This window comes from Engystomops pustulosus, chromosome 1 (genome assembly GCF_040894005.1).
Source record: "Engystomops pustulosus chromosome 1, aEngPut4.maternal, whole genome shotgun sequence".
Lineage (NCBI taxonomy): Eukaryota > Metazoa > Chordata > Amphibia > Anura > Leptodactylidae > Engystomops > Engystomops pustulosus.
In genome coordinates, this window is record NC_092411.1 from 184,980,834 (window position 1) to 184,998,440 (window position 17,607).

General features: G+C 39.3%; 1 protein-coding gene across 3 annotated transcripts in view; it reads right to left on the reverse strand.

Annotated features, from left to right (window-relative positions):
• STAP1 (signal transducing adaptor family member 1) overlaps nt 1-17,607 on the reverse strand; it is a 60,062-nt gene that overhangs the window by 21,547 nt on the left and 20,908 nt on the right. For all 3 annotated transcript variants that reach the window (XM_072115027.1, XM_072115009.1, XM_072115018.1), the window contains exons 2-4: nt 15,424-15,492; nt 1,126-1,239; nt 387-443 (exon numbers count right to left, since the gene is read on the reverse strand). In XM_072115027.1, coding sequence (XP_071971128.1) covers nt 387-443; nt 1,126-1,239; nt 15,424-15,492 — 240 coding nt within the window. The remainder of the gene's footprint in view (nt 1-386; nt 444-1,125; nt 1,240-15,423; nt 15,493-17,607) is intronic.

Here is a 17,607-nt window from a genome sequence, read left to right on the forward strand (position 1 = left end):
TTGTGCTTGAAAATCCCAGTACATCAGCAGTTTCTGAAATACTCAGACTAGACCTTCTGGCACCAACAACCATGCCACATTCAAAGGCACTCAAATCACCTTTCTTCCCCATACTGATGCTCGGTTTGAACTGCAGGAGATTGTCTTGACCATGTCTACATGCCTAAATGCACTGAGTTGCCGCCATGTGATTGGCTGATTAGAAATTAAGTGTTAACGCGCAGTTGGACAGGTGTACCTAATAAAGTGGCCGGTGAGTGTAGATCTCAATAGTATGTCAGTGCATGTGTTAGCATGGAATACCAATATCCTGAATCAAGATGCATAGTGGACAACAAGGGGAATCCAGTACATGTACATACAGTTACATATTAATTTTTGTGTACCTGAGAAACGGTCAGAATAAAGCCTTTCCACTCTTCTGCGACGTCGGCAGTTTCAGTCTGCAATATTATCAAAACATACATTTATGAAGTGCATTTAGATTTAATTTCTGTAACACATGACTCGACAAAAAACTTTTATACATTACAAATTAAGAGGCAAAAGTTTTCTCAAACTGCTGTAAACTGTAGCTCATCTATCCTTAGCTTCACTGTTCACAGAGCATAGTGGCATATATTGCATGCTGACTGTGCTTGGCATTGGACATGTGATTAATAATTAGGACAGCATAACTAACAGGTGTAATGGTGCCACTTAGTAGATGAGTTTTGGTGTCACTTTATATTACCCGTGAGCTAACCATTTTTTTTTTCTTGCTAATGGCCTCGTTGAGCTATATTGGGCTGCAAGTTATAGAGCAGGTCCTATTTCAGCCCGTCTTTACTGCATGTTCCTGGATCGCAAAGTGCAGACGTGAGCATGAAGTCTTATATTGTAAGCCAACATTTGCATGTCTAGTGAAGGTGTTAACTGAATATTTTAGGTACAGTATGACTATATAAATGTTATGTAACAGACAATATTTTATAAAGCAAACAAAAAATGTAAATAAAGAATAATGCCATTGTTTTGTGACACTGCAGATATATAGAAGACTCATTCTTAAGAGGGTGAATCAGTAAACATTCTTGTATTTATTTGCCAAACACAGAATACTGTCTGTTATGTAATGTAACTCACCTTTATGTATACTTCCTCATTTGGTAGTTTCAGTGTAACTTCTGTCCATTGTAGCTGGTTGGCATGTTTGTCTGACGCAGATGACAAATACTGCAGGTCTAGACTATCAGTGAACTGTTAGGAAAAAGAAGTATATATTTTTATCTGACACTGAATATATAAATAAAAACATGATTTGTATTTTTATATATATTTTTTACCATCTTATAGAAGTTAAACATTTTTTAACATACTTCACATATGAGTATAGCAAACTAAATAAATTCGGTAAATTTCAGAGTCAATGGGGGAGATTTATCAATATGTTACTCATTAGATCAATGCACAGTAGGACTAGAACTGTCTCCTGCTGCACAAGATTTATTAGATTCACCAGTCTGACGCTGGCTGATTAAAGTGGCATAGTGTCCATTTTAGGACATGGTCAGAAGTCAGCGTCATAGCTTATATAATGGCATATTTGTTACCTGACTCTGACAACTGAGGCTATATTCACATGGCCGTTTGGGGGACGTATATACGTCGCATATACGTCCCCCATAGGCAAGCAATGGGCACGCGGCGCCATACACGAGCGGTACGGTGCCGCACACACGCGGCACCGTACCGTTCCGTAGTCGTGTGATGATAGGACAGGTCCTTTCTTTTCTCGGCATACAGCGCCGGCATATGGCATATCCCGGTGTAGAGGGGCAGGGATGAGCAGTGCTCACCTCCTCTCTCCAGCTCCTCCGTGTGCCTGCCGTGCTACGGTACAGCAGGCAACGGCAATGTGAATGGTCCCTGGGACTGACCCCTGAGAATGACACTTGAATTTGAGATCTGACTGCCTTCAGAAATCAGAGTTTCTAACATACACTGCATGCACTGCCTAGCAAACATGCTCAAATGATCTGGGAGGCTGATATGTGACAGTCTTCAGATCTCACATCTCAGATTTCACTCATTCAACATTTACCCAGCAAACTATTCCAAGCATTATAGTTATACATGATGCATGGTGTCCCAGTGCTGCCCTTCTGCCTCGTCTCTGTTAGCATATAGAGGCTGGTGGTGCCCTGTTGGTCTCTGTTAGTATATACAAGCTGATGGTGCCTGATTGGTCTCTGTTAGTATATAGAGGCTGGTTTTGCCCCGTTGGCCCCTGTCAGGGTCGGATTAAGATTGGCGGGGGCCCCTGGGCACAAAATCTGGTGGAGACCCCCACAGAATGTAGGGCAGACAGGGTACTCATTTAGCATTCATGTAACAGGAAGGTTTCCCCCCCTAAGGCCTCATGCACAAAAACGTAAGGGGTACTATGATCTGGCTGCAATATTCTTTGTGGCCAGATCACTGTCCCGATAGATGTCTGCAGTGCCCTAGTAGTAATTAGTATACAGTCCTCAGTAATTAATATACAGCCCCCTCAGTAATTAAAGGACATCTACCATCAGATTACTATTGATGACTATTATGTACCTCCCCGTTCCGTTTCTGTGTGTCCTGAGATTCATTTCCTATATCTTTGTATGGCTGCATTTCGGTAAAAAATAAGTTTATAAGATATGCAAATTAACCTGTGGTGCTCTGCAGAGCACCATCAGGTTCCACTGTAATATAATTTGCTTGCCGCAGGGACGTTATTATATTATGGTGGAGCCTGATGGTGATCTGCAGAGAACCACAGGCTGATCTTATAAACATATTTTTTACAGAAATGCGGCCATGCAAAGATATTATAAATGAAGCTTAGGACAAACATAGCATGTAATGTAATAGTAAAACTCGAGGCTATACCATTATTAATTACTGGGGGCTGTACATTTATTAAAAGACATCTACCATCAGATTATTTGATGGTAGATGTCTTTTAATAAATGTACAGCCCCCAGTAATTAATAATTGTACAGCCTCCAGTAATTAATATACAGCCCCCAATAATACTGTAAATATAAATCTCCAAGTAATTAATAAATTTATAGCCCTTAGCGACTAATGCGTATACAGCCCCAGTAATTAATAAATATACCACCCTCAAGTAATTAATAAATGTAAAGCCCTACAGTAATATATATATACTCGTAGAAATAAAAAAAACTTTTGAAAGAAAATGATTTCATATTGAGGTGGAGAGATGGTAAGAACTGTATATTTTATACTGGGGGTTATGCACTATATACAACCCCAGTGTACAATATACAGCCCTCTAGTAACTAATATATAGCCCACAGTGTGCAATATACACCCCCCTGTAATGCATAACAAGCCCCCAGTAAGATAATAAATATGTACTCACCTTCTCCTGTTTTCCCGATACAACCACCTCAATAATTAATAAATGTACAGCCTCCAGTAATTAATATATAGCCCCCAGTAATTATTATAAAGCCTCTAGTAATATACCCCCAATTAATAAATATACAGCCCACATTAATTAATAAATGTATAGTGCCCAGCAATAACTAATAAATATTAAGCCCCCCTGCAATTAATAATCATACAACCCCCAGTAATTACTACGGTATTAGTCTGTATTCATATTTTAGCATTTTTTGCTTATTTTAATAAGTAATAATAAAAGTTATATTTTAACTGTCATCTAGTCGTTTCTACTTTTCCTTTTCCCTATATAAAAGATTTAAACAGATGATCAATAAGGCTCAAAATCTTTACTAAACTGAAAGACAGGCTCTTCGAAATTTACAACTGAATCCTTATAGCAGCGGTTCTCAACCTGTGGGTCGGGACCCCTGTGGGGGTCGAACGACCAAAACCTGGGGTCGCCTAAAGCCATCGGAGCCACAATTTTATTGTGTTTTTACTGCGAGTTGCATGGTTTGGGGTCACCACAACATGAGGAACTGTATGGCGGGGTCCCAGCTTTAGAAAGGTTGAGAACCACTGCCCTATAGCAATTAAGGCCACCGATAATTGTGGCAATGCTGTAGTTATGAGTACATGTGTATGAATCTAATTTCCAACAATGAAGCTTATCGTGTACTCAGTTCTAATTCCTCTTCTGTTGACCTGTCTAAACTGAAAGAAATTTTACAAGAGACGATTCTGTCAGATTTGTTTAGCAAAGCTGAATATGATTTCTTGTTACCAAAAAAACCCACCACTGCCACCTTTTACTTACTCCTTAAGATCCATAAAGGAGCCCCCTTAAAGGACAGACCTATCATCTTGGGGGTAGGGAGTGTAGTACAAAAAGTGGGAATATATCTTGATAACATATTACCATGCCTTTGTTACATCTCTTCCTTCTTATGTTTAGAACACTCTTGATTCACTAAATGAACCTAACTAGCTGCTAGCAAGTATAAATGTTGAGGGTCTATACTCCTCAATTTCGCATGAATCAAACATTGTTCATTTTCTTTCATCTGACATTATCAAGCCCACAGCAACTTCATCTTGCATTTATTAAGATTCTCACCCACTCTTAACTGCTTTCTATTTGATGTAAAAGTTTACCACCAACTCAGGAGTATGGTCATGGGGTGGCCCTGTACGCCCACTTATGCCAACTTGCTCCTGGGCAGGTCGGATGAGAATGTTGTGTTTGGCGTACCTGACATCATCCACATAGAGAAAGTCGTTATGTGGGCTAGATACATAGACAATATTTTTGTCATTCAGAGTGGCACTAATCAGTCTTTCAGGGAACTAGTGGAACAACTTGTTGAAGATGAGTGTATACAGGAAGCCCACTGTGACCAACTTACTACTCCAAAGGCAGACCAGTCTTTCTTTTCCTTTCAAACAAGGAATACCTTGTGAGTTGAAACAACTTCTCAATAAATGCTGCCACATACTTCAGAATCTATTGTAGATTATTTGACATACAGTTGTATTGCAGTATATCGTATGAACGATTGGCATCTCTGAGGCCACATCTAAAAGTAAATAATAGTAAAAATACCTTTTTATAGGTTTACAAAAAAAAAACAAATTAAAACAAATCAACCCTTTTCCCTAGAAAAGAAAAGTGTTTTACAAAATATTCCTGAACATGTCAAATAGTATATCAATTGAGTGGTCTATGAAAAATCTAAAATTGATTATCCCATGCAGTGAACCCTATAATGTGAACAACCTCCAAATTGCAAAATTTTCTCCATTGCTTTACACATAAAAAGTGATCAAAAGTTTGTAGAGTCCATCAATCCAAACTTTATCGATCAAAGTATGAAAAAATTAGGGCAAAATATATTTTTAAAGGTATTAAAACATAACAAAAACAATGTAAAGTTAGTATTTCCATGAGCTTCTTGATATACGTAATAAAGGGGATGTGTCAATAACTGCTCAGGGAAAGCTGTAAGATGGAATGTTGTATGGAATATTAAATATTGATACCAGGAAGTACAGTATGTCCCAATGTTAACAATATGACTGCGTGAATTGAATAACTGAAAATAAAAGTGGTCTTCATTCTAGTAGAAATGTGCTCATATATTTCGATCCAGAATTGTCTAGCCCTAATACAGTTCCATAGGATATGAAAGATGTCAGCCCCCTCCTCATGACACCAAGTGCACCTCGAATCTTCCTTAATTTTAGCTTTATACAACATATCTGGGGAGTAGTATAATCTGTACAAGATATTTAGTTGGATCACTCTATGATTCCAGTTCTTGGAAACGTATTTTACATTTCTATAGATAATAGGCCATTGTTCATCCCCCAATGATCCCGAAACCTTTGCCCATTTTTTTTGACTGGGATGTATTAGTGTCTTTTCCACTTCTACCATAACCCCTTTATATATTCTGGACAGATTTTTAGGTGCTTTGTCCAAGGTAAGAATCAAGGTCATTAAAGGGCAGGACTCCACTTTTAGATATTCCTTATTTGTTTCTGCTCTTACTGCATGCTTCACTTGCATGAATCTGAAAAAATCGTGTTCTTTTAGATAATAAGTTTGTCGCAAATTTTCGAAAGGTATTAATAGACCCTCATAAAATAAATCACATATATATCTTACCCCTCTATTTTCCCAAAATTGTGCGTCCACTATTTTTTTTAATTCTACCGTGTGCTCATTGTGCCATATTGGTGAAAATACTGTTGAACCCTTAATTCCGAGAATAACCTTAAACCATTTCCAAGTGTTGTAAAATAGTTCCATAATTGGTAAATTATTTACCTTTTTCTTTAATATACCTGATTCCAAAAGTGAAAATATATTATCCCCAGTGTGATCAGTTCTATCTAGTAGTTCCCTAAAAATTCTTGACTTTCTATCTTCCCCTATAAATTGTAATTGAGAAGAAACAAAATAGTGAAATGGGGAGGGGAAAGAAACCCCACCCCTATCTTTATTCTTACATAAAAACTCCAGTTTTAATCGAACCCTCGATCTCCCCCAAATTAAGTCATTAAATATCTTACGTAAAAGTTTGAACCACTTGTCCTTGATCCAACAAGGGCTATTTGTCAAAACATATAGTATTTGCGGTAAAAGAACCATTTTAGCTAAGGCTATCCTGTCCGCTCTTGAGAGTGGCAGCCTATTCCAGATTCTAATTTTATTTTTAATTTTCCCTATTAATGGTGCCAAATTTAAATCGACAAAATCCATGACCCTCGGATTGATCCTTAATCCTAAGTATTCAAAACTTTCTCCCGGATTTAGAATACATAATTCTCCTGGTTGTTTGAGATTGAAGTTATCTAATTTACATAGAATTGATTTATTCCAGTTGATTTTCAAACCAGAAACATACCCAAATTCTTCTAGGATCCTCATTGTATAGCTGACTGATTTTTCTGAGTTTCTCAGATGTAATAAGATATCATCGGCGTAGAGGAGTATTTTGTCATCTACTCCTCCACATCCGCATCCCTGTATCTCTGTTGTCCCCCTGATCTTTATCGCTAATGGTTCCACAAAGATGGCAAATAACAGGGGGGACATCGGACATCCTTGTCTTGTACCCCTACTTAATTTAAACCCCTCCGAGATTGCCCCATTTATCTTTACTCTAGCTATTGGCTCTACATAAAATAATTTAACAAATTCTATGTATCTGTCTCCTATACCGAATTTTTTCATTATCTTCCAGAGGGGGATCCACTCCACCCTGTCAAACGCTTTAGTGGCGTCTAGAGACAGGATGGAGCGGGCTCCCCCCCGGCCCATCTGTATAGCAGAATATAGGCGCCTGATGTTATCTTTAGTGCTGCGGCCCGGAATGAAGCCGCTTTGATCCTCATTGATGACCCTACCTATAACTTTTTATAGCCGATTAGCTAATAGTTTTGATAGTATTTTCCCATCAGTATTTAATACTGAGATGGGCCGGTACGACTCCACCTCGGTGGGGTTTTTATTTTTCTTACATATCAAAGTTATACTGGCCTCATAAAAAGATCTAGGTAGTTTCTTATCCTGGAGACTGGCTTCCCAAACTTTAAGCAGAACGGGGAACAAGATATCCCCGAATCTCCTATATATCTCGAAGGGGAGCCCATCGAGGCCTGGTGAAGAGTTCCCTCTGCAAGATCCCAGGGTCTCCTGTATTTCGGGGATAGTTATTGGGGCATCTAATATATTCCTATCTTCTCTCTCGAAGGTGGGAAATTCCAGTGAATCCAAGAATTTCTGGATCTCCGCTTCAGTGGCTTTTAAATCTGAAGAATAAATATCTGTATAGAAAGCCCGAAATTCTGCCATAATGTCCTCCTCTAAATGAACAAGTTCCCCTGTATTGTTTTTTTTAATCACTGTCAATAACTGGGATTCTTGTTGATTTTTAATTCTCCTGGCCAGCCCGCTGCCTGGTCTCCCCCCTTCTAAGTGTGCTCTCTGACCCCAAAACAGTAGTTTACTCTTTGCTTTATCTTTTAGGTATGAGTTGTACTCTCTCTGACACTTTTCCAGATTCAGAGACGCTTCTTGTGTTTTATATTTAATAACATCTCCTTCTAATTTATTTAATTCTTGTCTGAATGCCTCCTCTTTCTCATGAAATTTTCTTTTTAAACCTGAAATTTTCCTACGCAGGAAGTCCTTGAGATGTAATTTCAAGGACTCCCAAACTATGTTGATCGGAACTGAGCCCACGTTGGTTTTAATAAAAAATTCGAGCTCCTCTCTTATTTCTTCCAGGTCCCCTAATAGGGATAACCAATGGGGGTTCAGCTTCCAGTGGACAATTCTTTCTCTCTTTTGTCCTAGACCTAGTTGGAGAGTTATTGGGGAGTGATCTGACATTGCCCTATTCCCATATTTCATCTTTGTGATATAATGAAAAAACGGACCATTTGCTAGTGCAAGGTCGATACGAGACCTTGTCTTGTATGTTGCACTAAAACAAGAGAACCTTGGAGTCCCATTTCCCAATTCCCTCCAGACATCCCGCATCCCCATTTCCCCACACATCCGAGATAGTTGAGTAGAGTGGCCTAGATGTCCTGTCTCGCCCTTAGGGCTCCATCTGTCCATACTGGGGTCCATAACTGAATTGAAATCCCCCATCATTAGAGCCGGACAGTTCTCATATTTGTCCAGGAATAGCATATATCTTTTAAAAACCTCTAATTTAAAGGGGGGGGGGATATATACAAATCCTATAGAGCACTTGATACCCATTAACAATCCATAAAGAAAAACAAATCGTCCCTCTTTATCTATTACACTTTCGATCACTTTAAAATCAATGGCATTGTGGATAAGGACCGACACCCCTCTGGCATAATTCGAATAGACCGAATGGAACTCTTGGACACACCATTTTTTTTTAAGCGAAATCACAGACTCTCTGGTCAAGTGTGTTTCCAAGAGAACCACAATTGCTGGCAACTGTCTTCTAATTAAATCAAAAATAATACACCTTTTTCTACGGTCATTAGCTCCTCTGATATTCCATGATATCACGTTAATCCCCATATGTCAACAAGGTGGAAAGAAAGGGAGAAGAAAAAAAAAAAAAAAAAGGGATCAACCCATACCCCCACCGCTGCCACGTCCCACCCCCCATCCCTTCCCTACCCCCAGAATGCTCCAGCCTCTCTGGAGCCCTCAACTAAGGAGCTGCCTATAATCCCCAACACCTATAGCCCCTTTCCTCTGGCGAATTCCTATTCATCTTAAATGCCTTTGGCATCCAGCCACTCTGCTGCTGACTCTGGGTCCCCAAAAAAATGTGTGTGCCCTTGATATATAACCCTTAGTTTCACAGGGAAAATTAGAGCGTATATAATATTAGCATCCCTCATTCGTTTTTTAACCTCGTCAAACGATTTTCGTTTAAGCAATGTCTCTTTAGAAAAATCAGGGTAAACTGAGACTTTTGTCCCATTAACTGTGGGGTCTGGATGCTCTCGCAGTTTTTTCAGAATTAGGTCTCTATCCCTAGATAGCAATATTTTACATAACACTGATCGGGGGAATGCCCCAGGGGGAGTTCTTTTTCCTGCTAGCCTATGGGCCCTTTCTACTACAAAGGTGGGGGACAGATTGTCTTGTCCTACTTTGTCAATAATCCAGTCATGAATAAATTTAATCATATCATCCCCTTCCGATCAATTTAACGTTCGATGTCTCGGTGGCTATCCTGGGTCTTGTTCCCCCCTTGGGGATGGCATGGGGTAAAAACCAACTAATTCACAGATTACTATTTAATGGAAGGCTAGTCTTGGTTAGGCACTGGAAGGGGAAAAAAAACCTTGAATATTACAGACTGGCTCAATTCAGTCGAAACAATGAAGCAGTATGAAATAACCCCCATGGGGTATAGGGATACCACAGGAGGAAATTTAAATAATAGAATGGAATCCAATTGTTGGCTTGAATGGGTCACAAGGTAAATACATCCACGCTAGTAGAGTGATGGCCCCTTATTGGAATTAGAGGCATGGGTTGAAATACATATGCTGGTTTTTTTTTTTTTTTTTTCCCATCGCTGCCAGGGTAGGGAGGGGGGAGCGGGAGAGGGGGGAATGGGAGAGGGGAGGGTAAAGAAATGAAAAAGAGGAAAAAGAGAAGTGGGAATAAGGGAAAAATATAACGAAAGAAATTATTCCTTTGAAAAGTGTTGAGAAGATGTATTTGGTGTGATGTTCTTCTTTTTCCCATGTACTGATGCAAAATGTGAATATGTATTTTAAATTTTGTATACTATACGTAGTCTGATAATAAAAGAATTAAAAAATAAAAAAATAAAAAAATAAAAAATAAATAAAAGTGGAGCTATTGCTTTTAGAAGCTGGGTTGTAAAATACAGTTAGCAAAAATGGAAAAAAAAGCTGTTGCATCAAGAGTTTAAAAAGACCTCTGGTCTTAATTTCATATTTTAATTTAAATAAAAATGCACTGAGACGGCTAATAGTAATGTACTTGTCCTTTTACACTGAGGCAGTCTCACTACGAACTAAGCTTCTTCAGACCTTCAGCAACTGATGAATCTCAGGGAAAATATGCTGTGTTCCAACTACTATATACCAAGTGTCTTTCTTTGGTTCAATATACATTTGTTTGGGGGTCATTGCATTTGCAACAGTATCTCAACATTATTATTAGATTCAGTACTGTTATAAAGCAGCAGTTCCTTCATGAGCAAATCTGAGAGAAAATAACTTGCAGATAACAGCAGACATTATTGTGTTACGGGCATGAGCCATCAACTTTCTCAGCTACTGGCAGGAAACCAGGGGGAATTTCCATTTCTACCTTTCTTTTCCTGCTTTGTTATCAACTCTGTTTTCATTCATTAAGGAAATGATCAAGAACACTCACACTGTTACTTTTAAGTAGGGCAATTTGAACAAATACATTTTAATGCATAGTCCCCAAATCACACAGGTACAAAATACAGGTATACCTAGTATCCACCAAATGGTATAAAACAACATTAGAGTGCAAATTATTGACTATACAGAGGGGGAAATAAGTATTTGATACACTGCCAATTTTGCAGGTTTTCTCAATTACATAGAATGGATGGTGGTTACATTATCAGGGTACAGGTGTATATACGCTTTCATCTGGCTTCTGACATTGTACTAACACACTGACACATAGAGAGAAAGATGAGACTGATCAGAGATGATGAGATGCCTATTACACACACACAGCTCTGCTGCATCTCACTGACATGTGCCTGCCTCCACCTTTCTCTGGATCACTTATCTCATTTTAGCTCATAGTTTGCAGCCTCTCTCTCTGCTCACCATGTGCTGACATGGTGCAATCAGTAAATGTGTCTCTGAGCTCTGTGCAGGGGGCATAGGTACAGCCACACAGCAAAGACAGACAGAAACTCAGCTCCAAGATCTCACACAAAAATCCAAGATGGCCACCACCCAACTCTAAGTCAGAAGTTACTAAGTTACTGGGTCGTTTCTACTGGAAACTGAAATTCTGTACACCAGGACTGATAGAGACAGGTTAGAATTATAACTGTGAAATGCTGTATTTTGTTAATAACAGTGAATTAGAGAATGTGTTATTTTGTTATCCTGAGTACATATAAGAAACTTGTCTTCGTGGGAAAACCCCTTTAATATTAAGTACAGAAACCCTTGTTTGGAATTACAGTGGTCAGATGTTTTTTTTAATAATTTTTTAAAATTGGGAAAGTAGGCAAGTGAATACAATACAAGTCATATAATATGTCACATAAGTATGAGGTTGAAACAATAAATCCATTGTTAACTTAGTTTAGTTTGGCATGTATATATCTTGCCCCCCTTCCCCTCTCCATTTTACAGTTTCCTCCCACTTACATGAGAATCAAGGCCCTTTTCGCACCATTGGGTCTTAAATCAATAGCTTTTAAGTAATCACAAACAATTTACATACGTAACAAAGAAAATTGCTTAAATTCAAGCCAAAAGGGTGTAACCTCAGGAATTACCTTTTAGCTTGAGCAATTCTCCTCTATTGATGGGAGTGATGACTCCAACCAGTGATTCAACAGAGATTGAACATGAGTATATGTATGGGTGGGGTTATTGTAACTTCTACCTCCTCCTCTTCCTCTCCCTACAGTGTTATTGAGAGGAAGAGGAAGTTTAAGGAGAGGTCAGATGTTTTATTGACAAATTTTGCACACACTGCTGTAGGGATTTTGGCCCACTCCTCCATACAGATCTTCTTCAGATCTTTTAGGTTTCAGGGCTGTCATGTTTGAATGGGTTAAAGAGAACCCGTCAGCCAAATGAACCTCCTAAACTAAATATATTTTCATAAACTGTCATTAGAAAGCATTACCTCTATCCCTTTATTGTCCCTCTACATGCCTGTATACTTAACCCCTTAACGCTCTGCGCCGTAGCTCAACGGGATGTGTGAAGAGGGCTTCAGAAGTATTGCAGTATATGGTAGGAGCGATCTGACTATCTAGGGTTAATGTACCCTAGATCAGTGATGGCGAACCTTTTAGCAGCCGAGTGCCCAAACTGCAACCCAAAACCCCCCTTATTTATCGCAAGATGCCAACCAAAAATTAAAACAGTAAGTTATTGCTCCTTGTTCAACAACTTTCAATTATATTGGCATCCTGAGGACAACAACACAGTAGAAAGATGGAAAATTTTCATCATTTTAGCTTCTTTCTAGTGTCCTCTGTACATAGAGAATCACGGGTCCAGCAGGAGGTCCAACAAAGATAATCCGGCTCTGTCTATTCATTCTCCCTCTTCCTACAGTCCCAAGTAGCAAAGTAAGTATCAAAATATGACTGAAAGCAGCATCTTTTAAGCTGCTTGGAACTGCAGGAATATTCTTTGAGTCCTGTCTGGTGCGCTGGGGTGATGGCCCGGGTGCCCACAGAAAGGGCTCTGAGTGCCACCTCTGGCACCCGTGCCATAGGTTCGCCACCACTGCCCTAGATGGTCTAAAAAATAGTGAAAAAAAAAATAAATAAAAAAGTTAAAAAAATAAAAAAAAATTAATAAAATATTAAAAGTTCAAATCACCCCCCTTTCCCTAGAACGGATATAAAACATAATAAACAGTAAAAATCACAGACACATTAGGTATCGCTGCGTCCCAAAATGCCCGATCTATCAAAATATAAAAACAGTTACTGGCGGCGGTGACCTCCGAGGTGGGAAATGGCGCCCAAATGTCCGAAATGCTACTTTTACACCTTTTTACATAACATAAAAAATGAAATAAAAAATGATCAAAATGTCGCACAGACCTCAAAATGGTAGCAATGAAAACGTCGCCTCATTTTGCAAAAAATGACCCCTCACACATCTCCGTGCGCCAAAGTATGAAAAAGTTATTAGCGTCAGAAGATGGCAAAAAAATTTGTTTCTTTTTTTACACATTCGTTTAATTTTTGAAAATGTATTAAAACACAATAAAACCTATATAAATTTGGTATCTCCGCGATCGCACCGAACCAAAGAATAAAGAAGGCATGTTATTTGGAGCGAAGAGTGAAAGTCGTAAAAAACTGAGCCCACAAGAACGTGACACACATGCAGTTTTTTTTCAATTTTTCCACATTTGGAATTTTTTTTCAGCTTCGCAGTACACGGCATGTTAAAATAAATAACATCACGGGAAAGTAAAATTTGTTACGCACAAAATAAGCCCTCACACAGGTAAAAAAAAGCCCTGTACACGTAAAAATGAAAAAGTTATGGATTTTTGAAGTTGGAGAGCGAGAAATGATCCGAAAAACCCTGCGTCCTTAAGGGGTTAAGCAATGAGGTCCTAAAGTTGTATGCAAATGACCTGTGAGATGTCCTATGAGTCATTATCATATTTAAGCTGTCCATCTTATTCATGAGTGGGAGGCACAGCCACACCCCCAGTGCTTGACTGACAGCCTGTATATTGGTGTAATGGCTCCTCCATGTGCTTCCTGGTGCTGGCACCCCCTGAAGCCTGTGTGTGTATAGGAGAGATACAACAGCTCCAGGCAGCCATGTTATAGCAGAACATGTCAGGTACTTGTGTAGCTGATGTCTGTGTCTCTCACATGTGTATTAGGAGAACACATCATGTCAGCAGATAAAGTACAGGCACTAGCAATACTTTATTACACACAGACCTGAGCAGGGGAAGAAGAGGGGAGGAGTAACAGGGTTGACCTCACTGCCTCTGACCATGTGACCAGTCTCATTTACATAATAAAGAAAAGATGATTTTTAGAATAATTAATGTATGAATTGACTAGATAAAGGCTGGGATGGAATCATTGTGAGCTACTTCAGGTGTCCTTTAAGGTCTGGAGATTGGCTAGACCACCTGAGAGCTATTCCTTGGTTGCCCTGACTGTGTGCTTTGGGTCATTGTAATGTTGGAAGACCCAGCCATCTGATGGATGCAGGTTCCTGGCCAACATGTTGCGATACTTGACCTCAATCATCCTCCCTTCAATACAGTACAGACATCCTGTCCCCTCTGCAGAAAAGCACTCCCAAATTATAATTTCATAATGTTTCCACCCCGTCCTTTAGGGTTGGGACAGTGTTCTTGGGGTTGTACTCATCCATCTTCTTCCTCCAAACATGACGAGTAGAGTTAATACCATAAAGTTCTATTCTTGCCTCTTCTGACCACATGACCATCTCCCATGACTTCTGTGAATTATCCAATCCAGATCACTTGTGAACTTTATATATGGACATATGCTGGCATGAGCATAGGGACCTTGTGTACCCTCCAGGATTTTAAACCATGACATTGTAGTATCTTACTAATGGTGGCCCATGACCATGGTCTTTGAGACTGTGGTTCCAGCTTGTTTCAGTGCACATGCACAAACACTGTGGTAGATAAAGTTAGACAATGCAAAGTTACAAAGTCCTAAAGGGGTTTTCTCACAAACAAAAGTTAGGCCCTATTCACGAGATAGGGCCTAACTTGATGTTCATTGTACCCCTTGTCTCTCCATTAGACTAATGGAGCACATGACTACTACATTAATCTCTATGGAGCTGATGGAGTTCGCCGAGCAAGATCAGCAAGTGTCTGAGTGAGGTACGTGGGACGCCATCGGACCCCTCGTTTGGCTTTCAGTGGATAGGGCCTAACTTTTGTTCGTGGGAAAACCCCTTTAAACTGTGCAATATTTATCACGGTGTCAAATGCCGGATGATAAATCTTGTTAGATTAAGAACAATAAAGACTTTACAACTCTTATTAGTTTGTTTAACCAATACTTGCATACTTTTTAGTGCAGCTTAAGTCATGCCATTTACTATCAAGCTTTTTTTCACCAGGCACTGTCTTGTGTTGTTCAAGTCGTAAACGTGTATAAAACTACTTTAGACAGTTTTTGATGTAAATTAGGAAAGATTTTTGTAAAAAAAAACTGATAAAAGAATATTCACAAATGTTTTTACCTTTTCTTGCTTTTTGTCACTGTAAAAAAAGAGTTTGGCTCCCCGCAACTCAGTCCAGTACTTGACTTCCTAGAAAAGACAGACATTTTTTTTATTATAGTAGGTGTTGCGTTTTTTCATAAACTATTTTTATAATTTTTATTAAAAGGGAATATGAAGTTTTTCTTAGAAAATGGAAAATGAAGCTGGGTTGAAACCGGCAGGGGAGGCTGGTGTTCAGTGTTTGGAAAGGATTGTTGTGTGTATGAATGGCAATATGTACATATCCTCATGAATAATATGATTGTTTTATTCTGTTACATATCTCTGTATGCTGGCCATTGCCATTATTACTTGCGCTATCTGTGTAATATATGATTTAACAAAGGTTTTTTTCCCATAACACATGATATTTTGGTTCTCAAGAAAGTCATCCAGGCCTCTCTTGAACCTGTACAAAGTATCCGGCACAACAACCTCCTGCGGCAGAGAGTTTCACAGTCTCACTGCTCTTACTGTAAAGAACCTTTGTCTATGTTGATGGTACAATCGTCTCTCCTCTAGGCATAGAGGATGCCACCTTGTCCTGGTCACAGGCCTAGGTATAAAAAGATCTTTGGAAAGATCTCTATACAGCTCATTCGGGTATTTGTACATTGTAATGGTCTTACCTTAGTCATCTTTTTTGAATAAGATTAATAACCCTAAATTTTGTAATCTATCACTGTACTGTAGTCCCCCATTCTCCTAATAGTCTTGGTTGCTCTCCTCTGCACCCTTTCTAGTTTGACCCTTTCCAGTGTAAGCAGTAATTTGTATAAGTGCAAAATGATGTCCTTCTAATGAGAATCTATTGCTCTATTGATACATCCCATAATTTTATTTGCTTTAGCAGCAGATGCCTGGCCCTGATCACTAAAATTACGTTTACCATTCACCAATATCCCCAAGTCTTTTTCTGCTGTAGTTTTACTCCGTAAATGACTGTTTAGAGCATAATTGAACATTTTTTTTGTAAGGTACCTTACATCTATCCACATTAAGCTTCATCAACCATTTGTCAACCCGGGCCTTCAGTTTCCCAAAATCCCTTTGCAATATTATACTATCCTCCTCTGTATAAATTACTTTACGGAGCTTAGTATTGTCTGCAAATATTTAAACTCTACTGTGTATAAAAATATAAAAAAATACTGGTAACTTCAACCCAATCTGAGAATGTGCTATTAATGGTGACACTCTGTTTTCTATCACTAAGCCAATTCTTTACCCAAATACACAGATCTTCTTCTAGTTCCAGAAGTCTAATTTTATTACAGTATTAAAAGCCTTGGAAAAATCGAAATCAGGTCAAAATCTAGGCACAGTTTTCCTGTTTGACAGAACAATTTATAGCAACTCAGAACCCCGAAATGCTACAAGAGACCTCCAGCTCACAGGGTTTCATGATTTCGATTAGATCTTTTGGCTGATACGTCAGTCAGATTTAAAGGCTTGAACCAGGATCAGCTGAACTTAACATGTTAGATCATTTCAGCTAAGCAGAATTTGGTAATAACTTATAAACAGGGGTGAACCAAGCCTTTCTGCTGCCGGAGGCGAGCGACAGAGAGACCCCCCCCCCCATATATGTAATATATCTGGGAGTGAAGGAACCAGATCCATCATATTGGTTTGGTGTGAAAATAAATCAATGCAAAATGCATACAACGCACCACCATGTAGTATAAACTGCATAGAGAGTAACACCATGTAGTATAAAATGGCAGCTCAGTGCCGGATAGCGCACGGAGCCAGGGTGCCGGCCAGAGCACGGGCGGGAAAATGGTATGGGCCGGAGGACGGGAGAATGGTATGGGCCGGAGGGCGGGAAAACGGTGTGGGCCGGCTGGTGGGAGCACAGTGCCGCCGCCTCGTTCAGCAGGAGGCGCGCCCCTGAAGGCGAGTTTCTCAACTCGCGTCATGGCAGGTGCGCCTCTGCTTATAAATTATTCTGTTTTCATGCTGTTCCTGTGATGCTGGGATGATATTCATAAATATTTTTACTGAATGAAGATCGGAAGTATTTGTTGAAGAAACTGGCAGGTTGCATGCCAAACTTTTATTCAAATTAGCTTATTGGTCCAATAGGGCAGGTCCATATCTGCTTGTTATCTTCATTCTAAACTGCCTATCTCTACACAGGTCTGTCACTTTACATAATCA